We start from the raw sequence: 27,138 nt of genomic DNA, 5'->3' as shown, positions 1-27,138 counted from the left end.
AAGCCATCAATTGAAAAGAAAAAGACAAGAGAGTAATTGTTTCAAGAAAAGTCGAATATGCAATGACGAATCTCTTCCATCATTGGCAATAGCCCAGACAATTTCTTTAAAATATTTCCTAAAGTATAGTAGAATTTGCTCCTCGAGAAAGGGTACTTCTCACTCTATAAATTGCAACAACTTCTCTTTACCGCTCATCTCTTCTGGTCTCCACAATTACACTCAGCTCAACTTCTTCTTGATGAGAATTATAAATTAAATAGTTTAGCATAAAGTTATAAATTAGCAGAATATATATGAGTCCATCGACAACCATGCCAGTAATCAATATAACTTCCATCAGAACATCATCAAATGGAGCCTGGCAAGGTGATAATCCTCTGGACCATGCCTTACCATTACTAATAGTTCAGACCACCTTAATCCTAGTGGTTAGCCGTCTTCTTGCCCTCCTTCTCAAGCCCCTCCGCCAGCCCAAAGTCATTGCTGAAATAGCCGTGAGCTACTAAATTCTTTAGAATCATACATCTGTGATTTTATGTTATTGATCATGCATTGATGATGTTCAAATTTATGTTTTCAGGGTGGGATTCTGCTTGGACCATCAGCTATCGGACGAAACAAAGAGTACTTCAACTGGATTTTCCCGAAATGGAGCACACCGATACTCGAATCTGTAGCAAGTGTTGGTCTTCTTTTCTTTCTTTTCCTGGTAGGTCTAGAGCTTGATTTATCCTCAATTCGCAGGAGCGGTAAGCGTGCTCTTGGCATAGCAGTAGCAGGAATATCACTCCCATTTGTCTGTGGCGTAGCTGTAGCATTTGTCCTTAGAAAAACAATTGAAGGAGAAGACCAAGTTGGTTATACTCAGTTCTTGGTGTTCATAGGGGTAGCACTTTCAATCACAGCATTTCCTGTTTTATCCCGCATTCTTGCAGAGCTCAAGCTACTAACAACTCAAGTAGGGGAGACTGCAATGGCTGCTGCAGCATTTAATGATGTCACGGCTTGGATCTTGCTAGCCTTGGCAGTTGCTTTAGTTGGCAACGGGGAGCACAAAAGTCCCTTGATATCAATATGGGTTCTTATTTCAGGTGGTGCCTTTGTTGCCATCATGTTAACTGTGATCCGACCTGCTATGAAATGGATTGCCCGCAGATGCTCCTCGAAAACTAACGTGGTAGATGAAGCTTATATATGCTTCACATTGACCGGAGTTCTGGTGTCGGGATTCATTACTGACCTTATAGGAATTCATTCTATTTTTGGGGCGTTTGTTTTTGGATTAACTATCCCTAAAGGAGGTGTGCTTGCAGAGAGATTGATAGAGAGGATTGAGGATTTTGTTTCGGGTTTGCTTCTCCCGCTTTACTTCGCTTCTAGTGGTTTGAAGACTGACGTGGCTACAATTCGTAATGGAAGGTCCTGGGGGCTTTTGGTGCTGGTTATAACTACAGCTTTTGCAGGGAAGATTATTGGCACCTTCGTGGTGGCAATGATGTTTATGATTCCGGCGAGGGAGTCTTTGACGCTTGGTGTGCTGATGAACACCAAAGGATTGGTGGAACTCATCGTCCTTGACATTGGCAAGGAGAAAAGGGTGAGTTACTTGACTAATTTCCACTTTCTAGTAGTTACAAGTATTCAAGTTTTCTCGGAAATTTATTTTAGTGCTTGGAAACTAGAAGACGTAAACCCATTAGATACAGAGGTAATCTACTGTTGTGTTTTAATGTTTTGAGATAAAAAATAATAATATAAAAAAGCAAAAACATTTTTAGTTAAAAGAACATACATTCTTCTTTGTCCTCACAATATTTGTTTTTTTTTTTTCCCTTTCAAAATAGCAAACAAACTTATCTAAGAAACTAGGAAAAGAGCAAATGAGTTAGGTTTTTTTTCCTCTAAGGAATAGCACTAATCATTTTCATTAGCAGGGAAGAAATGGAGGAGAATAGGTGGATCGTATTTTATCCTGACCAGCACTGAAAAATTGAAAGATTTGCGTCCTAACCAAATTAAATCTGTGTTTGTTTTTGCGTTTTAAAAGTATTTTTAAAATTATTTAATTTTTTTTAAATTAATATTTTTTTAGTATTTTTAGATTATTTTGATGCACTGATGTCAAAAATAATTTTTAATAAATAAATAAAATATTATTTTGATATATTTCTAAATAAAAAATACTTTGAAAAACAATCTTAACCATACTTCTAAACACACAAGGTAAAAAAAAGCCTAATCTCCTAAAAGGCAATAGAATTATAGTCACCACTTCCTCTCAAAAAATGAAAAAGAAAGGGAGTATTATTCTTTGTTTCCTATATTGGCGAAAACAAGATTTTTTTTTTAAATTCATGACTTTCTATGCTAACTAACTGGATAATTGGCCAGTATTATATATTTGCGTAAATCATTTTAATATAAAAAATATTTAGATATTATTAATGTATATTTTTTTAAATATTTTAATCATAAATTCAAAATTTATCGCATATTAGATGGAACTCTTTTTAAATTTTAGATTGGCGATACGCTAAACAATGCTTTTTTTTTAATATTAAAATAATAATATATTAAATTAATTTAGATCAACCTAGAGTAATCACCAAAATTTATAGGTTGAGTTATAAGAACATGATATATTTAACATATATTTAATTAAAGAAAAAAGGAATAAAAATGCAAATAGAGTAAATCTAGGTAAACATGCCATATATGTCACACTCAAGTTATAAGTTATAAGAACGAGACTACCCTATAGAAAATAAATAAAAAAAATACAAAGATCAGTTCTTTACCAACCCATGTCAAAGTACGAAATTGAAAATCAAACTAAATCCAAAAAACTTCTTAAGCTCAGATCTACTATCTCAGGCAAGGAAAAAGACAAAGAAGACCTAGGTGAAACTCCGCTTATTAAATTGAACCTATTAACACTTTTTCTTTCTATCATTAAAATTTGACAACTCTCGTTTTCCTTTCTTAAAGCAAAGATCTAAATATAAGAAAAATGGAGGAGGAGGACACAAATTTCTTGTCAATTTTGAAACCACCACTTATTTTTTTTTAATTTTTTTAATTTAATCATTTTTCTTTCAATCTTTTTCTTTTTTAACAAATTTACTTAATTTGACCTTTAGTTTGGTCTAATAAGAGCAACATAAAAAAAAATACGGATAAAAAATTAGCATTGTTGCAATCCGCAATTCCATATGTCCTGGTCCACGGTATATTTTGCATGGCGATTTAGCCACGGATTAGTGTTTTCTATAATATATAATCATTAAGAACATAAAACTAATTTGTGAAAATTTATGATCTCTTTATTTACATATATTACCATTCATTGTGAAATTAAAAGGCAACAAGGTGCGGGAAATTGCGTAGAAATGTTTATCATCAAAAAGTAAACTTATTTTCATAATTGATAATAGATGTTATTGTTAGAGATGATAATGAGTATCAATATGTCAGGTTTTTATTTATATCAATGCTGGATTCATTATTTATCAATAAAAAAATAGATATTTATATTTATTCATTTCAAGTTTCTATATAAAAACTGATTATCAGAATATTATTTATTATTCAACAAAAAAAATCGAAATAAATTGTCTTTCCTATTTGAAAACTAAGAATATGGTAACCCACGCGGGCGCGTTATTTCATCTCTAATACTGTCAATTTTCTTTTCTACAGGTCCTTAATGATGAGAGCTTCGCAATCCTTGTTCTCATGGCACTCTTTACCACCTTCATCACCACCCCAACCGTCATGGCTATCTACAAACCCGCCCGTGGTGGCTCCTCCACTAGCTCCCAGCGCAAGCTAGGTGACCTGACCACCACAAAAGACACAAAAGACGAGCTACGCATCCTTGCCTGTGCTCATGGATCAGGAAATGTACCCCCACTTGTTAGTCTCATTGAGTCAATAAGGAGCACTAAAAAATCCCAACTCAAACTCTATATCATGCATCTGGTGGAGCTCACTGAGCGATCATCATCAATCATCATGGTCCAAAGGGTCCGTAAAAATGGACTTCCATTTATTAATCAATCTCGGTCTAGTGAATGGAATGATCGAGTCACAGGGGCATTCCAGGCTAATAGCCAACTGGGCCGAATTTCTGTTCGCACCATGACATCAATCTCAAATTTGACTAACATGCATGAGGATATTTGCCAAGTGGGAGAGAATAAGAACGTAACTTTGATCATTTTGCCATTTCATAAACAATTGAGGGGAGAGGGTGATCAGATCATGGACGATGTTGGCCATGGATGGAGAGGGGTGAATCAAAGGGTGCTAAAAAATGCACCTTGTTCAGTGGCAGTGCTTGTGGATCGTGGATTTGGAAATGGATCTCAAATTTCAGAGGCTAATACCAATATAACCCAAAGGGTCTGCATCATGTTTTTTGGTGGACCTGATGATCGTGAAGCCTTGGAGTTGGGTGGTAGGATGGCAGAACACCCAGTGGTTAAAGTTACCATTGTCAGATTCGTCCAAAAAGAAGGGCAAGAAAAAAACCATGTTGTGTTACAGCTTTCACCATCCGAACGTTGTAGTACTGAACTAAGTTACAGCTTCTCCACTGCTATAATGAACCCAGAGAAGGAAAAGGCATGTCCTCTCAACTTCCAGACCTACTGTGTGTGTGTGTGTGTGTGTGTGTGTTATTAAGATCATTTAAATTTCTTTCTATTTTTTGTTAATTTTCTGATGAACTTAGCAGGACCTGGACGAGACTGCCATAGCTGAATTTAAGAGCAAGTGGGAGGGGACAGTAGAGTACACAGAGAATGTTGTAAGCAACATTGTTGAGGGAGTGTTAGCAATAGGAAGGAGTGGGGATTATGACCTTATTTTTGTTGGAAAAGGCAGGTTTCCATCATCTATGGTTGCAGAATTAGCATACCGCCAAGCTGAACATGCAGAGTTGGGACCTATTGGAGACATATTGGCTTCATCAGGGCACGGTGTGGTCTCTTCAGTGCTGGTGATTCAACAACATGATTTAGCTCATGCAAAGGAGGCTCCAGTGTCGAAGGTGGTGCATTCCGAGCCCGAGAAGTCAGCCGACGAGTCATGGAGTGTGGGAGAGATTACAAAGGATGCTGTGTGACCTTATGGTGAAATGAACATAATATGCTGTGCAGATGTAAGATTTGGCGAGCTGTAATTATTAAAAAACTCTAAAAGGCGTGGGAAAGCACTGTAGCTTCCCCACGCCTTTTAATTATACTTAATATAATAATAATTATTATTATTATATATAATAATTATAATTATATTATTATATTATTATTATTATTATTTTCTCTTTTGTAGCAGCTTTTTTTTCCTTTTTTTTTTCTGTAGTCTTTTTTTTTTCATAGCACTTTTTTTTTCCCACTTTTGTTTCTTCTTCATTTTTTTTACATGTTTTTTTTCTTTTTTTTTTTTTATCCAAAATTGACTTTTTTTTTTTAATTTTTTTCAAAATTATCTTTATTAATTTTTTTTAAATATTGAGATGGTTGAAAATTTAACTATGTAGTTTTTTTCTTTAAAACATTGTGGATTGCTATAATGTTCTTCATACATTGTTTTTTTTTTCCTTTTTATGATTTATTTATTATTTTTTTTTAAAAAAAATGGTCTTTGTAGATTTTATTTTTTTATATTAAGTTGGTTGATAATTTAGCTTTGTAGTTTTTTTTTTTTAAAAAAAAACAATATGGATTGCTACAGTGTTTCCCCTACATGATTTTTGTTTTACTGCAGTGTTTCCCCACATATTTTTTTTAAAAAATTATTTTTATCGAATTTATTTTTTCAATATTGAGCTGGCTGATAATATAGCTTTAGCTTTCCCCACGTGTTTTTTTTTTTATTTCTTTTTCTGTTTTTCCAAAATTGTTATTTTTTACATTTTTTTTTAGAATTATTTTTGCTGATTTTTTTTTTTTTTGCTATTGAACTGGTTGAAATTTTAGTTTTTTTGGTTTTTTCTTTAAAACACTATAGTTTTCCCCGCGTGTTTTTTTTCTCGCTTTTGTTTCTTTTTTTTTACATGTTTTTTTTATCCAAAATTGACTTTTTTTAAAATAGTCTTTGTCAGTTTTTTTTTTTATATTGAGCTGGTTGAGAACTTAGCTTTGTAACTTTTTTCAAGGAAAAAAAAACACTATGGATTGCTACAGTGTTTCCCTTACATGGTTTTTGTTTGTCTGCAGTGTTTCCCCCACATGTTTTTTTTTTTTTTAAATTATCTTTGTGGAATTTATTTTTTCAATATTGAGTTGGTTGAGAATTTAGCTTTAGCTTTAGCTTTCCCCATGTTTTTTTTTTCTTTTTTTAAATTTTTCCCAAAATTGTCTTTCTTCTTTATATTTTTTTTTCATAATTTTTTTTGTTGATTTTATTTTTTTTACTATTGAGCTCATTAATAATTTAATTTTTTAATTTTTTTTCTTTAAAACACTAGATTGCTGCAGTGTTTCTCTACATAGTTTTTTTTATTAAATAACTTTTTTTTTCAGAATTATCTTTGTCGATTTTATTTTTTTTATATTAAGCTGATTGAGAATTTAGCTTTGTAGTTATTTAAAACACTGTAGATTGCTACAGTGTTTTCCCACATGATTTTTGCCTTGCTACAGTATTTCCCCACATGTTTTTTTTGTCGATGTTTTTTTTCCAAATATGTTTTTGTCAAATTTATTTTTTTCATACTGAACCGGTTAACAATTTAGCTTTTTTGTTTTTTCTTAAAACATCGTTGATTGCTACAGTGTTTTTCTATATGCTTTTTTTTTGTTATTTTTTTTTAAATGGTCTTTGTCGTTTTTATTGTTTTTGATATTGAGCTGGTTAAAAATTACAATTGTAGATTTTCTCATGAAACACTATAGATTGTTATAGTGTTTCTATTGATGTTTTTTTTCCTTTCGTTTTTTTTTATATTTGTCAAAATTATCTTTATTGATTTTTTTTTAATACTAAGCTGGTTGAGAATTATAGTTGTATATTTCCTCACAAAACACTATAGATTGCTACAGTGTTTCCTTAAGTGATTTTAATATTTAACTGGTTGAAAATTTAGCTTTAACTTTCCTCACATGTTTTTTTTTTCATTTTTTTATTATTTGCTTTTTTCTTTTTTTTTCTTCCAAAATTGTCATCTTCTTTTTTTCATTTTTGTGTGTTTTTTTTTTTATAATTGTTTTTGTCGATTTTGTTTTTTTTTAATATTGAGCTGGTTGAGAATATAACTTTGTAGTTTTTTCCTTTAAAATATTGTGGATGGTAACAAATTTTTTTTATATGATTTTTTTCACAAATCCACAATAATGCACAAGCATGCCACAAGCCCGCGGCATCGCGCGGGCATGTCACGCCTTTTTCTAATATATTTACTTATTAATATATTATATTATTATAATTATAAATATTATTATATATTATATTATATTATATTATATTATATAACTATTTTTTTCCTTTTTTTTCTTTTTAATTTTTTTTAATGAATTGTTTTTTGTTTGATTTAGTTTGTTGATGTTAATTTTTTTTTATTTAGTTATCAGATTTTCATGATACGGATCTCGGGTTTGATGGGTTAGCCTGATTTGACAAGTTATTTTTTTCATTTAGTTTAGTTTGTTAAAGTTAATTTTCTTTCTATTTAATTATCAGACTTTCATACTTTCATGACACGTGTCCTGGGCTTGACGGGTTAACTTGGCTTGATGGATTAACCCAATTAATTCTGGGTAAACCCGTCATTTATTTTTCTATTTAGTTATCAAACTTTTATGATGTGAATCCCAGGTTTTACAGGATAACCTGATTTAAAGGGTTAACCCAATTAATTCAATTTTTTTTCCTTTTCTTCATTAGTTTTTTCTTTTCTGTTGATTTTTTTTCTTTGTTTTTTTTAATCAATCTATTTAATTATCACACTTTTATGACACAACCTTATAACTAGACCCACATCCAATATTCTTTGGTCCGGTGTTGCAGCCAGGCTCACCCAAACTTGGGTCATGCAAGTTTAATTTTATTATTAATATTATAAATATTACTCTTAGGTCAAGCGTTGCAGCCAAACCCAAGTTTTTTGGGTATAACTTTGTAGAAAAACCCAAGATTTTTAAATTTTTATTTGTTTTAATATTTTTTATATAAAAAAAATGACTCGCAACATCGTGCGGGTCAAGTGTCTAGTTTAGATCTGTATCCTGTTGTTGGTTCCCGCAACTAGCTAGGTTTCCCTATGTTATATCCAAAGATTAAAAATAATTATTAAGGAGTCAATTATGATGATGGGATTTGGATTGCTCAATGGCTTTTAATTATTTTGATTCAAAAAAGAAAACAAAATTACTATCTTATCTACGTACTCTTTTTAAATTTGCATGCCTTCTAATTAAATTAAAATTTAATTAATATATAAATTGATTCGAAAATATTTATTATAAATGATTCAAAAAAGTAAAAATTATGACCAAGTCCTTAGCATGAAAAAAATAAAAATAAAGCAAATCTACATATAATTTTTTATATGTAAATTGATTAATAATTACTCTTTTTATTTTTTCACCCATCATTTAACTCACTATGGTATTCAACAACGCCAATGTCTTGAGAACCTAAGACCAGACACTAGACAGTCATTTCCTGTAAATCTATAAGGTATTTTAGAATATAATAATTGTTGTTTTTTTAAAAATATTTTTTATTTCAAAATATATTAAAATAATATATATTTTTAATTTTTAAAAAATTATTTTTGATATTAATAAATTAAAATAATTTAAAAATATTTTTAAACAAAAAAATTAATTTTTAAAAAACATTATTTAAAATACAGTTCCAAACAAAAATTTACCGCTTTCAAGTTTCCAATAGATATAGATTTTTGGGGCATTTACAAATTTTGCTAGATTTAGTTTAATCTTTCAAATTCATTTATTTTCATGTTTTTAAAATGTTTTTAAAAAATTTAAAATTTAAAATTTTTATTTTTTTATTTTAAATTAATAATTTTTTGATATTTTCATATTATTTTGATATGTTTATGTTATAAATAATTTTTTAAAAATAAAAAAATTATTTAATATTTTTTTTAAATAAAAAATATTTTAAAAAATAACTATTTTCAATTATGTTTATTTTGTGTTTTAAGTGAGGCCGCCCCCACCTTTATTTTATTTGATCATAATCAGGTTTTTCGCATAACAGGATGATAGAAGAGGTAAAAGGAGAATTTTTTATTTTAAAAAATATTAAATTAAGTTTTTAACTGAATTTTTAATAAATAAAATAATCTTAAAACATATTCTTTTAATATATTTTTAATTAAACAAAACATATACATACACATGGTTTCATTACAATTTGAGAAGTTAATTTTTTTCATAACAAAATATTTGAAAATATAATTATAATTATTTTTAAAATATTTTTATTTAAAAAAATATTAAAATATTTATTTTTAATATTAATACATCAAAATAATATAAAAATATATAAAAAATAAAAAAATTTAAATCTTTTAAAAAATACTTTTAAAATAAAAAAACAAATACCAATTAATCCAACTTTAAAAATTCAGGAAGAGAGATGAAAACTGCCTAGACAGACCCCATTCATCTCTCTCTCTCTCATATTCTCAGCAAGCAAAAGCAACGAGGAAGGATGGAGACAGAGAGAACGAAAAAGAAAGCAGCAGCTCTGTCGCTTCAAGAATTCATCTCCATTACGTATCCTTTGCTCGATTTAGAGAAGGTTTCTCTCTTCCGTTATCTTCTTCTTCTTCTCTCCAGTCTCTATTATTATCTACTGCTATCCTATAAAAATAAATTTATCGTTTTCAATTAAATCAAAAGTAAATAAATAAATTTATTTATTTATATAGGAATCAGAGATATCAGCATCTATTGGTTCAGGCGCGTTAAGAAATTTAGATTCTGCTCAGAAGAAAGGTTCTACGATTCTCAATTTGAAGTGCGTTGATGCTCAGGTAAATTACTAAATACTTTGTTATTGTTTAATTTTAATTTTATTTAAATTTAAACTCAAAATCTTTGAATTATATAATAGACAGGTTTGATGGGGAAGACGCTACTGGAGTTCCAATCTAATAAAGGAGATGTTTTACCTGCTCATAAGGTGAACATTTTATTTTTTAATAATAGTTGGCTGTGAATTTGATTTTTTATTGCTGCATTTTTGTTTATAATAATTTTTGTTGGTGTAGTTTGGCACACATGATGTGGTTGTCTTGAAACCGAACAAAGCTGATTTAGGATCCCCTGCTCTTGGTCAAGGTGTTGTTTATCGGTTAAAGGTAATAACCGGATATTTGAAATAGAGGTTCGGGTGATTACAGTGTTTGTTTTGGCTATAAATTATTGTTTGGTTGATTGGTGGCAGATGTTTTTGTTTTGGATATTGAACAGGACTCGTCTATTACTGTTGCTTTTGATGATGTACCGGATGAGGGTTTAAATAGTCCGCTACGATTGGAGAAAGTTGCAAATGAGGTACATTGTTTTAAATTTTCTAAAGATTTCTTGTTACAGGCTTTGCGTGACAAGTTAGTGTGGGATAAATGTTTGTGCGAGCTTATTGTTTCTTGGTTGTGGCATAGAGGATTTTATTTCATTCATTTGATTCTGTGAGTAGTTTAGTCCTGGATTATGTGAACCATATAGTAGGTGAAATTTGTGTTGTATTTTATCTGCCCTCTGTAAGCTTTTTCAGTCTTGTGGTTGTAAAAGCTCCCTTTTTGTATGCTTTTTTAAAAGAAGTCGAATGATGTTTTTGTGGTGCTTTTGTGATTACCATGGTGAAAGCAGCTGCAAAAAAGCTTCTAACCAAAGCATGCCAAAGAGTGCTTTTGAAAAAGCAGATATAATAAACAGGCCCTATACCTAATGGCTTGTAAATACAAGTTCTGCAGTCTGATAAATGAATGAGAGAAAATATAATCAGCTTCTGGTCTATGTAGGAATTAATTTTAGTTATCCTGAGGACTGCACTTTTTTGAATTATGATAGTTGGGCGAGATTGCTGTAGGTTTGAATTTCTTATGCAGGTGACATATCGGAGGATGAAGGATGCCTTGATTCAGCTGAGCAAAGGGGTGCATAGAGGCCCCGCTGCTGACTTAATTCCTGTTTTATTTGGAGAGAGACAACCAACAAAGTCAAAAAAGGATGTTACATTCACCCCAATTAACTCCCACCTTGATCATTCTCAGGTGTGCAAGTGCATTCTTATAGTTCTCTCTACAGCCTATATGATGGCTCCTCAGTTCTTTATCTCATTCCTCATTTTAAGATAACTCAAGTTTGCCACTAATATTAAATCTGATGGGAATGAAACATGCTGGCATTAGTAACCAAATGCACTCTCCCTGATAAGATCTAGCTTTTTATTATTCTGTGTCAACTTTATGTGAGGATCTCTGTGCATGCATGTATGGCTTCGTGTGTATGGATCAATCTTACTGTATAATCAAATGAGGAAGCAATGGTATTTTGAGTTTTTCTTATGAGCAAACTCTCAAGCATTTTACATCATTTCTGAAATATATTCTCTTATTAGAAAAGTTAAACCAGGTGCTTTTTGGTTTTGAATCTTGCATGTTACTGGTTGTATTTCATGCTATTCAACAAGCTAAAAAAAATATTCTGCTTGTTTTCTTTTTCTGTCTTTTCTCTTCTTCTTTTTCGGGGGCTCAAGAAAGATGCCATTTCAAAGGCACTGTCATCAAAGAATGTATTTTTGCTACATGGACCTCCTGGAACTGGAAAAACCACAACTGTGGTGGAAATTATCTTGCAAGAAGTGAAAAGAGGATCAAAGATTCTTGCATGTGCTGCTTCAAACATTGCTGTCGACAACATTGTTGAGCGACTTGTTCCTCACAGGTATGTTGATTCCCTAATGTATGGGTAAGTAAATTAAAATTTGGAATCTAACCTAGCATTAACATGATTATAAAGATTTCTTTTGCAATCCTAGTAGTGGTCCTTACTCAAGTTAAACAATGCGATTATGAATTTAAGATCTAATTTGGACCCCCCCTAACAAGTAAAGGTTGTTTGAGCAAATAGGAACTAAAATCATTGAACTGCTGGGTTTTTTTTTCCCCTTTCTCAGTCAAGCTAGTTAGATTAATGCTGAGCAGTTCTTCTGTGCTGATTGTTCATTAGTGTCATCATGGGTCAGTATTACAAAAATTTCTCATTCTCATTTTCCATTCCCTTATCAGAGTAAAGTTAGTGAGATTGGGGCATCCTGCACGCTTGCTACCTCAAGTATTGGACAGTGCACTTGATGCACAGGTATGCTAAGATATTTGATGTTTGGAAATAAAAAAATTAATAAATTGAATTTGAGGTTCTTATCTCCATGATCATCTACTTGAGGTACATGTGCTCTTTCATTCGGGTTGTTCACTTATTGAATTCATATTGTACATTACAAAATGTTGGGATTTGGGATTGTCTTGAGGATTCTTGTGGTAGCATATGGGGATAACTATCTTTATTTGTGTTTGCTTTCTTCAAGGAACTAAACTTAATGTTTACATGTATTTCTTGCTTGATAAGTTGTCATTTATCAACATCTATGCAGCTAGCATTTTTTATTGCATACGAATATAATACCTTTTTGCCATTTATCAATACACAAACCTTCCTCCATGTTTTCTAGTTGTGGATATGATAATGAGGAAGGAAGTTCCTTTGTTTACCCCGATTTTCTTCCGAAGTGGATAGAGCACTCTTGATGTACAATGATTTTTTTCACATACTACTTCCTTACATTTGGGTTATCATGTTTTTCTTATGCATTTGGTTCTTTGCTTTTAGGTTCTACGGGGGGACAACAGCGCTCTTGCAAATGACATTCGGAAGGAAATGAAGGTAGAGATTCAGATCATAACTTGCTCCTCCGAATATATCTTTATTTGCTATTTCAGGAAATAGACGGTTTGTTTCCTGTGTTTATACAATTAATCCTTCCCCACAGGACGCAAGTCATTAAAATTTGCAGAAACAAATTTTGATTTTAAAGCAGAAAGGTAGTCTGCATTCATTTTGTTTTGATAGTTTTTTGAGGCCTTGCATGGTAGATGACAAGAGTCATGGAATCTTTGAAGCCAAGGTATTTAGACTAGAAAAGGGGATGAATAATTGAAGTACTCATTCATCAAGTTAAATGTAGAGGGTTTGCTTGGTGAAGAGTGAAATAGTTGAAGGCTATTTAAAGTGCTCTCGTTAAGAGTTGAACTCAACCAATCCAACTAAGCCTAGCTACAAACTATTTGAAAAAACTGGTTTTTTCCTGTTCTGTTTAACAATAAATACACTACTTTTTTTTTTCTTATGAAAATAATTTCGAATGTGGACACAATTTACTACTATTTCAATAGAGTATAATACTCTCACCCATGAGGCTGAATTATTTTAGCTCTAATGCTGTGCACATAAAACCTGTAGTTTAATGTATTTAATTAGATGTGAAGAAAATACTTCTACTGCAAGGTTGTATTTGAGTTTGAACTTTTATAGCGTTGCATTAAAATATCATAGGTGTTGAATGGGAATAGATGCGATTCTTACAAGTTCTTAATCCTTGGATGCAAACGGGAAGGCTATAGATGTCCTCAGCAACCTCATGTAGATGCATCCTAATTCATATATATATATATATATATAAACAGTTGTAATAGGCAAGGAACTTTTTTCCTTTTTTTTTTTTTAAAAAAAAAAACATATAAAAGAATCTACTACTTTGCTGCACAGTGTTAAGTAGTTGGCAGTAGCTATAACTTCCTGAAGGATTGTGTAATAATACAAAACTAAAATATCAAGAATTACTACCGGAAAGGAAAAGGAAAAAAAAAACCCTTAAAAATAAGTATGTTAACCTCTCTCTCTTTTTTTCAAGTGTAAGCTTCTTTTTGTGCTTCCATAATTTAGTGAAGTGCCTCATATTCCCCAAATATATCTCCTCTGCATTTATTCAGGCATTAAATGGAAAATTGTTGAAAACCAAAGATAAAAGCACAAGAAGAGACATACAGAAGGAACTCAGGACTCTTTCAAAAGAAGAACGTAAAAGGCAGCAGTTAGCTGTGATAGATGTAATTAAAAATGCAGATGTGGTGTTGACGACTTTGACTGGTGCATTTTCTCACAAGTTGAATACTACTTCGTTTGATTTGGTGATTATTGATGAAGCTGCTCAGGCACTTGAGATAACTTGCTGGCTTGCTTTACTGAAGGTACAATATTACTACAGCTATCTGCACATCATAAGCTCAAAAACTTGTATTTGCACTTTTAGTGAAACCTGGGTGTGCAGGAATTGAACATATGTAGGTATGCCACTCAGAACATGGTACAGTCACTATCTGACCATTGGGGTGACCGGAAGAGCCAGAGAGGCCATGCCTCCTCCCCACACACATTCACCAAGTTTCCTATCTGACCATTGGGGTGACCGGAAGAGCCAGAGAGGCCATGCCTCCTCCCCACACACATTCACCAAGTTTCCTATGGCTGCCCAAGACCCATTAGTTGAGTAGAGCCCTTGGACAGAAATATCCTCCATACCCCCACCCACACACGCGCCCCCCCCCCCCACCCCCCCACAAAAGGGTGTGGAAATTGCCTTTAGACTTCCATTATTCAGAGTCGAATAGGTCTGAAAGTCTTCAAGATCTTGGTGGGGCTGGTCACCTCCCACCATTGCAATTCGTTATTATCTTTACATGGTTTGTAAAGAATACAAGGTTTTCAAAGACATGATATAAAATGTGTTTGTGCATAAGGGGTGCTTTATCCTTCAAGGTCTTTGGGGTGAAATCTTTAGAACAACAGTCAATGGACATGATCAAATTATATCCTAGTCCAATCTAACATTTAGAGCTGGCTGGTATTAACATTACAACCACCACTAAATAACATGTGATAATTTCTTCAGGGTTCAAGGTGTATACTTGCAGGAGACCATCTTCAGCTTCCTCCAACCATCCAAAGTGTTGAAGCTGAGAAGAAAGGGTTGGGAAGAACCCTCTTTGAACGCCTCACAGATCTGTATGGAGATGAAGTCACTTCTATGCTCACTGTCCAGTACCGCATGCATGAACTAATTATGAACTGGTCATCTAAAGAGCTTTACAACAGTAAGGTGCTCAGATCATCATTAGGTTTTGGCTGCATGATAAAATTATTAGTAAATAAAACAAAATTGTTGTGATTGTATAACAGTGTTCATCATCTTTTTTTGGGTCTATGATGTTTATTCTAGATCAAAGCCCATCCGAGTGTTGCTGCACATATGCTTTTTGATCTTGAGGGTGTCAAGAGATCCTCTTCTACAGAACCGACCCTTCTTCTTGTAGACATAGCTGGGTACGTAGTATATTATTGCAATATGCTAAATAGTCTTTGTTTTCTTAGAGGTGGTCAGTGCACATGAAATTGCCTGTATCTTTGAAATGCTTTAAGAAAACAGAACTTACTCCTTTTAATTGAAATATTAAAAATTTCAAATCAAATCAGAGCTGGAAACAGTTGAAGTATCAGGAGAAGTGAAGTAGATTGGATTTTGTTCCCAGATGACATAGCTGGGTACTTGGTATATTGTTGCAATATGCTAAATAGTCTTTGTTTTTCCAAGAGGTGGTCAGTGCACATGAAATTGCCTGTATCTTTGAAATGCTTTAAGAAAACAGAACTTACTCCTTTTAATTGAAATATTAAAAGATTTATTTATTTCTGAGTGAAAATAAATTTCAAATCAAATCAGAGCTGGAAACAGTTGAAGTATCAGGAGAAGTGAAGTTAGATTGGATTTTATTTCCAGATGATATCAGGAGGCCTTCTATGCTAGGAATCTTTTTTTCCCTTTTCCTCTTCCTCTACCTCTTCCTTTTCCTTTAAATTAGATTATAATTGGTTCACACTTCACACTTCTCTGATCCAGGTGTGATATGGAGGAAAAGAAGGATGAAGAAGATAGCACAATGAATGAGGGAGAAGCTGAAGTTGCAGTGGCCCATGCAAAGAGACTTGTTCAGAGTGGAGTCCAGGCTTCTGACATTGGAATAATTACTCCTTATGCAGCACAGGTATAGAAGTGTATATCTTTTGAGCGTTTCTTTTTGTTATGTGCTTCTAGATAAGTAGCTGCTAGGCAAGTGACAATATGCTCTGTGCACATTCTCAATCCCTGGGATAGTTTGGCCTTATATATGGTGCCACTGGTACTGCAGGTTGTCTTGCTCAAGATATTGAAAAACAATGATGCTAAGCTAAAGGATATGGAAATCTCAACAGTGGATGGTTTCCAGGGTCGAGAGAAGGAAGCTATCATTATTTCAATGGTTCGATCAAACTCAAAGAAAGAGGTATTTTAAGCCTCTTCAGTCTGCCTTTTTGTTTCCTGTTAGATTTAGATTATGAAGATCAGTTATAAAGATTATATAGCATCGTTAGCTGTTGAAACTTGGAAACTTTTCCAAAACATTTCAGGTGGGGTTTCTGAGTGACCATAGGCGGATGAATGTGGCTGTGACACGGGCAAGAAGACAGTGCTGTCTTGTATGTGACACAGAGACAGTGAGTGGTGATGGGTTCTTAAAGCGATTAATTGAGCATTTTGAGGAGCACGGAGAGTATCTAAGTGCATCAGAGTACCTCAATGAATGATCAAAGATAGCTAGGGAAGAGGGTATTTTTAAACTGTTGGAGATTATCAACTGGCTTGCTAGAAGACGTTACTTGGAAGTATTTTGACTATTTGTGTTTGGATCAAAGTAATCTGATAGTTCATCAGAGCATATTTTGCTTCCTTTAATTTATCTAATTATCTGGAAAAGATCATACTTTGTATTTTTTACTATAATTTTGAAATAGATAAAAAATCTCTTGTCCAGATATTCTTTTGCATTGTAGGTAATAGTTTTTCTGATAAATTAAACTACACAGGAAAAGTTTTATCATCATATGAAGTGAAAGGCATGGAATTTTAATAAATGTACGCAATTTTTATTGTGTAGTTGGGGTTTGAACTTTCTCATTAAATCAAGAGAAAAGGAAAGCCTGAAAGAATGGCTCCTCACAAGAGTCATACTCAATGAGGAATTATCTAAAGCCTCGCAAGAGAATTTTTGTAAAGGACTGCATTCGCATATAATTTTATATGAGAACCATTTATATCTTCTATTTTTCTCTCTTGTCTTTCCGTCTTTTCTTTTTGTCATTGCTCATTGTTGGGTTCTTTGCTTTAGCAGACCTTCACAGTTCAACTGTTGGCTAGCAAGTAGCAGCCTGATCCTTCCTTCCAGGTAAAATCCTGACTACTAAGCTCAATTGTTTTTTTCTCTTGACTCACAAATTGGACATATTTTTAGGTTTGATCCTGCATGTGAGCACAGATAATGAGAGGGCTTGCTGATCAATTTATTATAATGAACTGTGAAGGTCTGCTAAAGCATAGAACTGCGAATGTGAAAAATCTACCTCAATATTATTGTGTCCATCAATGATCTTGTAACATGCTTCCTTGTGAATTCCCCATGTTGTAAAGCTAGCAAAATTACAGAAGCACAAAAAAACCTAGCGCAGCCAAAATCAGCCTAACAAAACATTTGATGAGAGTTCACATCAGCCATGGGTCAAAAAGAAACCTAGTGAAATGCTACTATCATTGCAACAGTGAACTTCCCTCTACCCAACCCTTGCTACTATAACTTATACAGCAAGCCTCCTCCTCCTCCTCTCTCTCTCTCTCTCTCTCTCTCTCTGTGGTAAGGTCAAATGCTTTCTAGTCCGATCTATGTTGCCAATGGAAATGACCAACTACTATCACAGAGCAATTCAACGGGCAGTAGATCTAGAGCAAACTACAGTATGGCCTAATTAAGTGAAAACAGACATCCTAGTTCCAATCAAGTAGGCCGCAAAGTTAGCTTTCATTTTTCCTATATCATTTTATCCTCCTAGAAGTTCCAAATGGAAGTTGGGAAAGCCAGCTCTTTTTGGATGTCATAAACTGGGAAACTATTCAATTCCTCTCCTTGATGATCAGCAATTCCATGCATTTCAATCTGTGAATCCCAATCGAAACTCTTGTCTGCCAGGGCTGTAGGTTCGTTTTGATCTTTTTGTGAAGATTCTGGCTCCGTGAAATGTTCATCGACATCATTGTTATCTGGCTGATTCTCTTCTTTCAGTATGCCCAGCTGCTGAAGGAACTCGTTTAAATCAATCTGTGGTTTCTCGTCATGATTTGTTAGCAGCATCTTCTCTGATGATATCTCCTCATCTTTCTCTGCTGCAGAAACATTTGCAACATGGTTTTCATCACCTACTATAACTTCAGTTCTGGATTCAGAGGAAGAAGAGCGAGAAGCAACAGAGGATAGATTGAGGGGCCCGTTATTCTTGAGTTCTTGGAGCCGGTGATGGATGACATGAACGCTAGGCTGTGCATGAATATTAAGCAACCCACAAGAAGGAAACGTTGAGATGAAGTTTTTGGAAGGAATCCATTTGAACTTGTGTGATTTGTTGGGAGGACTAGAGTTTGACTGAAGGTGAGGTAGATTAAGATAAGCATTTGGTCCATACAATCTCCTTGCAGCCTCATCGTAGGCCATGGCAGCTTCTTCCGCCGTAGCAAAAGAACCCAACCATAGTCTTGCTCTCTTCTTGGGTTCCCTTATTTCTGCCACCCATTTGCCCCATGTTCTTTGACGGACCCCTCGGTAGTCACACATGGCGTTTTGAGGACCACCTTTGCCTCTTGTTGGACCTTTCTTCCACGGCTTCAATGGATATTTTCCGCAATTCTCCATTAGAGTTTTTAGGGTTTGAAAGTAAGCTCAGTGGGGGAGTTTTGAGTGAGAGTAGGGACTTGGGGAGTGCAAAAAAACGGGTGGAAAGGGGCGGGATATGTGTGGGAGAGAAGAGCTTTGGTTTAAATGTTGTCACGCTGAGTAAGTTCATGCCCATGTGACCGTTTGTGAGTGTTAGATTATTTCAAAACTTGGACTTTTTTTAAAATTATTTTGATGGTGGCGTTTTCTATTTTAAAAAACCTTGTAATGAAAACATGTCACATCTTGTATGGATGGAAGGAAAATGAGATTACCATACTAGAGTTGATGGTGCAGGAAGGAACCAAGTTAGCGAAGCTGTACGAGTTGGAATAAGTTGACAAAAGCAAAAAAGTTAAAATGGATGCCTAGACTTTCCTGCCCAAAATGTTGGACAACGCTACATAACCAAATTCCCTCTTATAATCACAGGGTGGTTGAACTTCAAAAGTCAGGAGGAAAGTAAATGCTGCTGGAGCTTGTCCTTCACATTAAACAGACTCGTGAAAATAAAGCTTGTCCTTCACATTAAACAGACTCGTGAAAATAAATTAAGTCAATCCTGAGATATAATTTAATTATTCGGGTCTTGAATTTAATTTTAAAAAATTACTAGTTTGAGTTTTATAAATTTTAAAGTCAATGAAAATTTATGTGGTTATTAATTTTAGTACCCGTAGAATTAATCTAGATATATACAAGCTGACTCGAACATCCACATTAATCTAAAATAATTACAATTCTGTTGTTTAAAAAATAAAATAAAAATTGGAATTGCTTGAAAGGAAACTAGTTGCAAGAAATAATTGCTTACTTTTCTATTTCGTTAAGCAGTCTCGATAATTAACACTATAACGTCAGAGATGAAAAATTATTGCATTAATCGAGTTTACCATTAGCACATAGATCCCACTTAACGTTACCACATTGAAAGATTTTTTTTACGAGTAATATCTCCGATTTGTCTTATCACCGAAAAAACATACATTTAAGATCACCCCAACCTAATATATATATATATATATATATATATATATATATATATATATAGATCTAGGACAAATGATGCCAAATGCTGGCGAGAGTGAATGATACGATTGCGTCGTGGTGGTGACTGGAATTGGGTCATGAACAGCTTGACTGCCTTTAGAGCGATGACGCTTACAATGAAATCCACCCTGCAAAGCAATCACTATCTGACTTCCTTTGCCTTGGATTCTATACTAGTGTTTCTACAAGAATTGGATTTTGACTTGGAGCAAGCCCACCTCAACATTTTTCATTTTCACGAGCCCTATTTCACATGGTGTCCTGCCTTTGACGACCTGGTTCCCGAGACTCTCACCTTTGTCCCATGTCAAAAGCTCTCTGTCTTCTGGGTCAAGTACTACTTAGGTAGTAACTGTAGCTACCAATGCTCTGCAGATCATCAAAACATGTCACGTGTCAAGTCGCTTGTGCTCTTCAACTTGCCCTATTCCTGTCACGAGTGGATTTTATCATTCTTCACTCATGGTTCTAGTGCTTGTGCGACAGTTACCATGATTTACTAATGACCAAGCAAATATGAAGGCGTCTATAATGAAAAAAGCTCACATGGCAATCAATGCAATGAGACCACTCATAATGCAGGTCATCTCAGATATTTCACCAGGACCTTGTTCACTGCAAAGAAACCTGTTTTGAGCGTAATGTATTCAATTCTTGCAAATTGTCAAACAAGTTGATGATTTGATTGCATTAGCTCTTCATGAAGATGAGCTCTGGGCCCTTAAAACAGAACAAGAAGACAGACGTGATATCCCCACAAAAAAAAGAGGAAAAACAGATGCGTTCTGGCCCTCATTTCATGGAGGTTCTCTGTTAAGTGATCCAAGGGGATGATTAAAGTATGTCTTCTCGTGAAGACAGATTTGATTCCGTTCATTAACAAACGCAAAATTTAGCTGTGTTGTCTTCAGATTGGGTGCTATATGTTCAGTGATAACAACACAGATCAGCCAGCAAGTTTCATGCTTCTCTCAGGTTTACCATTAACAACATACAGGAAAGAGCAAGGTGTAACTTAATGGACACAAGTTTCTTTGATCATCAGTGAGAATCCTGACAAAAAAGTAAGGCTGCGCAGACCCAAATATGAGAACACGTCCATATAAGCAAAGTGATGATGCTGGCAAAATTTTACTTGAATTTAGGGCTTACTTTGCACATGTTCCTCCATTTATCCTTAACGTCTATTGTTGTACGGTCACTAAAAAACACAGAGCTACCATACTCCAAAATGTCCTTCCATGGAAATTTTCCGTCACTTGAAAATTTCTGCACTCCCTTCTGTAACATTAAGAGAGAAAGAAATCAAAGTCTGACAGGCCTATACAATGAAGAGCTCAATGCCAAAACCATATGATATGCGCTTGTAGAAAAAAGAATATATAATGCACAACCAAGAAAATCTCTTCCCTTGCATACATATAAATGCATTTACCTAAAAGCATATCATTGAAATAATATTGGTGACAGAAGCAAATACGCAAGAAACAAGTACCTTGAGCATCTCCTCCTCCTGAACCGTCCATGGAACCTTTTTCCGCCTCAACTGAGGCATTACAGGGTATGTACTGCAGATCAGAATAAACATTAAGGCCAATTACAATTGTCACCAGTGCGCAAAAGGTGAAAGGTGCTAAAAGGCACCTTGCCTGTAAAATGCCCAAGGCACTAGGTACACGCATAGGCGCTAACCCAAATGAACCAAGATTATATGCTATAAATTAAAAATAAAAAAATATAATATTATATATATATATATATATTTCCAATTAAAATTAGATAATTAGAAAATCAAAAGAAAATATAAAATAACATAACACAGTCATATAAAGTTATATTTTTCACCCTTAAAACAAAATAAAATAATTTAAAGTAATAAGTAGCCAAATAGATTAAAAAAAAAAATTAAATATCGGTTAAAAAAAAATGGACACACAGGTCAAAAAATAAATCAGTTAAAAAAAAATCCAACAAAAAAAACCTAGAAAAAAAACTTCTTGCAGGCACTAGCCTTAACACCTTGCACCCACTCACTCATAAGGCACTCGCATAGGCGAGGCTCATTGAAATCCAATGCTTGAGGCTGATAAAAGCATTGGGGCCTCGCCTGGAGCGCCTCAGTGCCTCTTTGACAACATTGATTGTCACCACAATCAAATGCCAATTAGCAAGGATGTGGTTGAACAAGGGAGCAAAATGATTTGGACAGACACACACAACAAAACAATAATAATAAAAGTTGACATAGCATGAAATTGTTTGAAGGTAGAAAAAAATAAAAGTCAAATTATTTTAGTTCTGGAAATGGCATTTAGAAGCACTATAAGCACCTGCATGACACTTGGAATAACTGGAAACTTACTATTGTTTCTCTATGTTTTGGAATTGTATGAAGTAATTAGAAGTTGATGGCTTGTCATTTTCATCATTAGAGGTTTCTCCTCCATCGATGTTGGTGGCATAAACAGCTTTCTATCTTTGTCCATCTTTATTATGGCTTCTAGAGAAAACATCTTTTTCTTTACACGATTGATCAACATCACTGTCATTAGGATCAACACAAACTTTATGTTGGTTTCTATCAAGTCCAGTTCTAGATGAGTTCTCTTGAACCATCTCCTCCCCCACCTTTTCTCTATTAGATATATGATTAGTCCTAACAGTTGCATCAGGATGACACAAAGAATTTGATGGTTTTAGTTTACCACTATGATCAGAGTTATCTTTGTTTTCATTAACAAAGAATTTATTCGGGGTGCCTGCAGATGGTGCAGTGTTTGATATTTTAGGTTCAACACAGTTGATTTCATCCACTAAGCTATACAGGTGGAGTCCATCCCCAGATATATCTTGTGGAATTTTGTTGGCATTGTGAGCAATCTCATACTGATTATGCTGGAATGCATTATCAGGATCAAGACACTTTCCATGCCTATCTATACCATCACATTCATTATGACCATTCTCTACAGACTTGCTTTCTTGCAATCCATCTTGTGAAGTTTTTTTTTCATGTGACAATCTTTGTTTTTAAAATCCCCAATCACTCTTTGAATCGAATCCTCTACCATTTCCATGTGCTTTTGAAGAGATGAAATGTGTTTCAAAGACTGGTAATCACATAAGGCATCTTGCTTGAACCTCTTCGCTTGTAGATGAAGATGATCGTCGTCATCGACACAATTTTGGTCTTCAAGGTCTCTAACCAGATTTTCATTAGCCAAACCACTTATATCCCTCTTAAAGTGTAATGAGTTCCTGTTACATGAATCGCCTTCCACTTCTATCCCTCTTAAATGAATGAAATTTTCTTCAGGAGCATTAATTTTTTCATCAGTATCACTCCCATCAATCCTCCATGCGGGTGCACCAAGATCCCTATAATTTGCAGAGATTCTATTACACCTATCATTTGCATCCACCAGTCCACTATATTCCTTCAACGAGGCATATGGATGAATACCCTAAAGGATTGCATCCTTCACCTGCTTTCCAATAACAAAATAAAAACAACCACAAACAACTAATGAGGATCAACAATATACATTTCTATTTTACAAAGAACTTAACAAAATAAAGAAATTTCGGGTCACCTTTTCTAAAATGCATTTAGGCATAAAAGCTCTTTTATACATGATGAAAGGGTGAGTATCCCATTTCAATCGCTCCAGTCCAGCCCTTTTCAAATATGATACCAGTGTTTAACAAATAAGAAACCATGTCAAAACATCTCAAATATAGCCCACTTGAATACCAAGTTTTTATACTATAAATGTTGTTTCAAATCCAAATTGCTTACAGGTGAAAGCTAAAATTATAAATAGAATCAACTCTTGCAATATTGATTGAAGTACATCTTAACAACTCTCTGACAAATCAAATGTGACTTTGGGTTCTTTAGAAGGAACATCATTCGTGATTCCATTATTATGAAAAAAAAAAATCCTCTAAACATCTCAAAGCAACCATTTCACTAGTGTTTCCTCAAATCTTTAGCTATTTTCGGAGCCGCCTCAATCAAATCTGAAACAAATTAAACACAACATAACACCTCAACCACCCACCAGAAGAACCAATCAAAACAACTCAACTACACCACATTTCATTTCAAAGCATACAACTCGCATTTCTTACGCGAGAACATAGAGGGAAAAATGGATAAATTCGAGAATGCTGCACACATACCATGTAAAATCAAGGCCTCTATTTTAGGAAAACTTGCCAGATACTCAATTACCCAATGCCACGCAAGTGTGGTAGCTAAGCTAGAAGGGTCATCCATCTAAGCCTGCTTTTTCAACATTCAACAACAATAAAAATTATAATGATTAAACAATAATCTCATAAAATATAAATAAACTCGTCATAAGCTAGGTTTTAGCTAATTTAAAGAATGTGAACCCTACCGCGTGAGAGGGTGTACAGAGAGTAAAGCCAGAAACTAAAAATTGATAGAGTGGAGTAAAACCCTAATTTGATTGTTTGGTTTAAAAGATTGGAATAATTTTTTGTAACATCTAGCCTCGAGGGTTGATCTTACTCGGGACTCGCATCTTCCTTAGATTTTACAAGGTTAAAATAAGTAACAAGTTGAGTTATCAAGTCATCTAATTTTGATTTCAAAATGATTCTCTTTAGATTTGATTTTAAAAATAATCTTTTTAAATTTTTTTTTTTTTAATATATTTCTTAAAAAAAAAAAAACATAAACATTGTTTTCATTAATTGGCCGAAGAGGAATCTTGCCCAAATCAAGATCGCGCATAAACATATATTATCCTCTGAGTTGCGGGTGGGAAATGAGGATGGAATATCCATTCTTTTCTATCTTCAAAAAATCTTTCCAGGTATATCTTTTTTTCGCTGTTGTTCTACCTTGTAAAATATCTCTCAGCTCCCTCTCTGTCTTGAGGAATTTTTAAACAGGACTAGGGTTGCGAAAATTAGTATTAATGAAAAAGCTCTAGCCCTTCAGTATATTCATTTCTCTTCCATTTTTTACAGTAATGGTTTTCTTCACCATATTATATGATTGGCATCTGATAATCCCCTTTGTTCATAGCCGAGAATCTCTTTTTTCCTCCAGATGAATGGGAGAATTTCTTGGAGCGGATTGGCAGAGCAGAGTCTACCGGCGATGCAGATCTTCAAGAAAATTCCAGTGATTCCTTGGAGCTTAGGATCTGGGCATCTTATCGTGGACAGACTCTAGCTCGGACTGATTAGATTTCTATTAATTTTGAATTCGGGAGAAGAGGATGCACAAAGGTCATCTTGTATCTCTTAACTCTTAGCTCGGACTGGTTAGAATTCTATCAAGAAATAAACTCACAAAGATCATCTTGTATTTGCAGTGGTGGATGATTATTCTCAGACAAACTCTTCTACAGCACAAGGTTTTGAGTTGTCACGTGAAGCACGGGCACAAGCAGATTTGAAGTTCGCTTGTGTCATCTCCTCCCCCGTGAGTCAAAGTTTTTGACCTGCTGTCCTTTACTGGACAATTTCAACAAAATGGAACTCTTTTATTTGTTTTTGTTTTTATTTTAGGAGTTTCTCTATGTTTATATAGTGTTTTACACTGTGTTGCAATCATTTTTTTTATTTAGTTTTAAATTAATTCTTCTAATTTTTTTATTTTAATATCTTAATATTAAAAATAAAAAATTATTTTAATATATTTTTAAACAAAAAATATTTTAAAAACATTATGAAGAAAGTTAACCAACCTTTTTTTTCTTAAAAATAAAATAAAATTATAATCCCTTCTCCAGGTTTCTAATGAAATTATCAATTTTATTTTTTTGGTTCTAAAAATTGGCCGTGATTGCTAACCACCAATCCCTGCGCACCTTATTATTCCAGAATCACACAGTTCTCTGAGTCTCTCTCGGACCTCGCATTTATCATTTATTTCTATTATGCGAATTAATCATTTAATTAAAACCTAGTTTTGACAAAAAAAAAGTTCCAATGTATTTAAATTGTTAATGTTTGATAATGTGATTGAAAGTATTTTCAGTCCGACTCTAAACAAAAATATTTTTACAAACTAATATAAACAAGTAATATATATATACACACACACACTCACTTATTAATTTTTCTTGCCACAAACATGGAAACTAGTATAAACAAGTAATGATTGATAAATCATAAAACTACGACTAACAAAATCCAGACAAGCCTAAGTTAACTTAGTAATAAATATGTTGGTAAAAAACTGAGAAGAACATTTATACATCTCGATCCCAACCAATCACTGGCAAATGTAGCTAATAAAATCTTAACTACTGAAACCAAGTATGAACAGCCCAGCAAGCAACACACAGGCGCACAACCCTTTCTTGTTCGTTGCTTAAATCACTCACAAGGCAAACCTAAACACCGTGCCGGAAATTGTAGCAAAATTAACAGATTATGCTTTACATTTGAATCGCGAGGAAAAAAAGGAGACTCAAATTATATAATCACATATTACTTGCAGCAAAATACATTCACAGGTTCAGAACTGATCAATGGGAAAACGAAAGAAAGGGAGAATTGATAGAAAAATATATAGCCTTGTTCAATTTATTTTCCATCCACATCAGATCCTGTCATTTCCAGGATCAGACTCGGAAACAACAAGAAAAATAAAAACCCTTAACAAAAGAAGAAGAAGAGGAAGACCTAAAAAAATATGAGGTGAAACAGGCAGATGGGAGGGGCAAAGTCTACCTGAACAAATTAAAAATATTGCGAAAGACACTAGAAAACACAACACGAATCCTGGGATAAGCCCTGACAGCGTACAAGGATGTCTGGCGAAAGAAGTCCTCGATGGTCTCCACGAAGAGGTTTAGAGATCGAATTGGCGGCACGTACAGAGTCAAAGGCATCGCCGAGAAGGCCACCGCGAAGAACAATTGTAGCATGGTTCGATTGATTGCCTGGTTGTTTGTTAAGCGTTGTTTCTTGTGTTCAAAACCCAAACTGTGGAGTCGTTGGCTTCGGAGAGAGGGAGGGGGAGAGAGAGAGAGAGATTGTATAGTATTTTGTGTGATGATGATTTAGTTTCAAGGTTTTGATTGGGAGATGATATCACTAATTTGATGATGAATTGATTTCTTTATATATACAGGGAATGTTTTTTGAATGTTTGCCATTATAGCGAGGGTCTAAGGATTGTGAGATATTTAAGAGCCGCCACG

At 33.9% G+C, this 27,138-nt stretch overlaps 3 protein-coding genes and 1 long non-coding RNA gene across 7 annotated transcripts; 3 read left to right on the top strand and 1 right to left on the bottom strand.

The window, feature by feature from the left end:
• Positions 1-180: 180 nt before the first annotated feature.
• On the top strand, positions 181-5,322 carry LOC118032539 (cation/H(+) antiporter 20). The gene is made up of 4 exons (XM_035037253.2): positions 181-497; positions 584-1,600; positions 3,703-4,629; positions 4,742-5,322. Exons 1-4 carry the CDS (start codon positions 297-299, stop codon positions 5,129-5,131), a joined length of 2,535 nt encoding a protein of 844 aa, XP_034893144.1. The 5' UTR covers positions 181-296; the 3' UTR covers positions 5,132-5,322.
• Positions 5,323-9,610: 4,288 nt separating this feature from the next.
• Positions 9,611-16,952, top strand: LOC118032540 (uncharacterized). Of its 2 annotated transcripts, XM_035037254.2 has the most exons (15): positions 9,611-9,780; positions 9,911-10,015; positions 10,096-10,164; positions 10,253-10,342; positions 10,455-10,538; positions 11,093-11,257; positions 11,743-11,930; positions 12,275-12,347; positions 12,876-12,929; positions 14,036-14,293; positions 14,995-15,201; positions 15,322-15,425; positions 16,000-16,144; positions 16,289-16,423; positions 16,548-16,952. In XM_035037254.2, exons 1-15 carry the CDS (start codon positions 9,691-9,693, stop codon positions 16,722-16,724), a joined length of 1,944 nt encoding a protein of 647 aa, XP_034893145.1. In that variant the 5' UTR covers positions 9,611-9,690; the 3' UTR covers positions 16,725-16,952. The 2 variants fall into 2 exon arrangements, with proteins under 2 accessions (XP_034893145.1, XP_034893146.1); XM_035037255.2 differs by lacking the exon at positions 9,611-9,780 and having other exon boundaries at positions 9,922-10,015; positions 10,100-10,164.
• A 462-nt stretch (positions 16,953-17,414) lies between these two features.
• LOC118032542 (dehydration-responsive element-binding protein 2F) lies at positions 17,415-18,948 on the bottom strand. Its single transcript, XM_035037256.2, has one exon. The coding sequence runs from the start codon at positions 18,872-18,874 to the stop codon at positions 18,017-18,019; it is 858 nt and encodes a 285-aa protein (XP_034893147.1). The 5' UTR covers positions 18,875-18,948; the 3' UTR covers positions 17,415-18,016.
• A 5,722-nt stretch (positions 18,949-24,670) lies between these two features.
• On the top strand, positions 24,671-25,537 carry LOC118032543 (uncharacterized). Of its 3 annotated transcripts, none has more exons than XR_004684670.2 (3): positions 24,671-24,792; positions 25,008-25,213; positions 25,300-25,537. It is a non-coding gene; the product is annotated as an uncharacterized lncRNA (long non-coding RNA). The 3 variants fall into 3 exon arrangements; XR_004684671.2 differs by having other exon boundaries at positions 24,677-24,792; positions 25,032-25,213; XR_012170104.1 differs by lacking the exon at positions 24,671-24,792 and having other exon boundaries at positions 24,799-25,213.
• Positions 25,538-27,138: the final 1,601 nt, after the last annotated feature.

This window comes from Populus alba, chromosome 6, assembly GCF_005239225.2.
Source record: "Populus alba chromosome 6, ASM523922v2, whole genome shotgun sequence".
NCBI lineage: Eukaryota > Viridiplantae > Streptophyta > Magnoliopsida > Malpighiales > Salicaceae > Populus > Populus alba.
Note: the sequence above shows the minus strand (reverse complement) of the source record. Positions and strands in the feature narration are given on the sequence as shown.

Bases quoted from the DNA above. Each gene is read 5' to 3' on its own strand.
- LOC118032540 (XM_035037254.2), top strand. From the start codon at position 9,691: ATGGAGACAGAGAGAACGAAAAAGAAAGCAGCAGCTCTGTCGCTTCAA. The intron at 12,348-12,875 runs GTATGCTAAGAT...CTTTGCTTTTAG, and splicing joins ACAGTGCACTTGATGCACAG to GTTCTACGGGGGGACAACAG. The intron at 15,426-15,999 runs GTACGTAGTATA...TCTCTGATCCAG, and splicing joins CTTCTTGTAGACATAGCTGG to GTGTGATATGGAGGAAAAGA.
- LOC118032539 (XM_035037253.2), top strand. From the start codon at position 297: ATGAGTCCATCGACAACCATGCCAGTAATCAATATAACTTCCATCAGA. The intron at 498-583 runs GTGAGCTACTAA...TTATGTTTTCAG, and splicing joins AAGTCATTGCTGAAATAGCC to GGTGGGATTCTGCTTGGACC. The intron at 1,601-3,702 runs GTGAGTTACTTG...TCTTTTCTACAG, and splicing joins ACATTGGCAAGGAGAAAAGG to GTCCTTAATGATGAGAGCTT.
- LOC118032542 (XM_035037256.2), bottom strand. From the start codon at position 18,874: ATGGAGAATTGCGGAAAATATCCATTGAAGCCGTGGAAGAAAGGTCCA.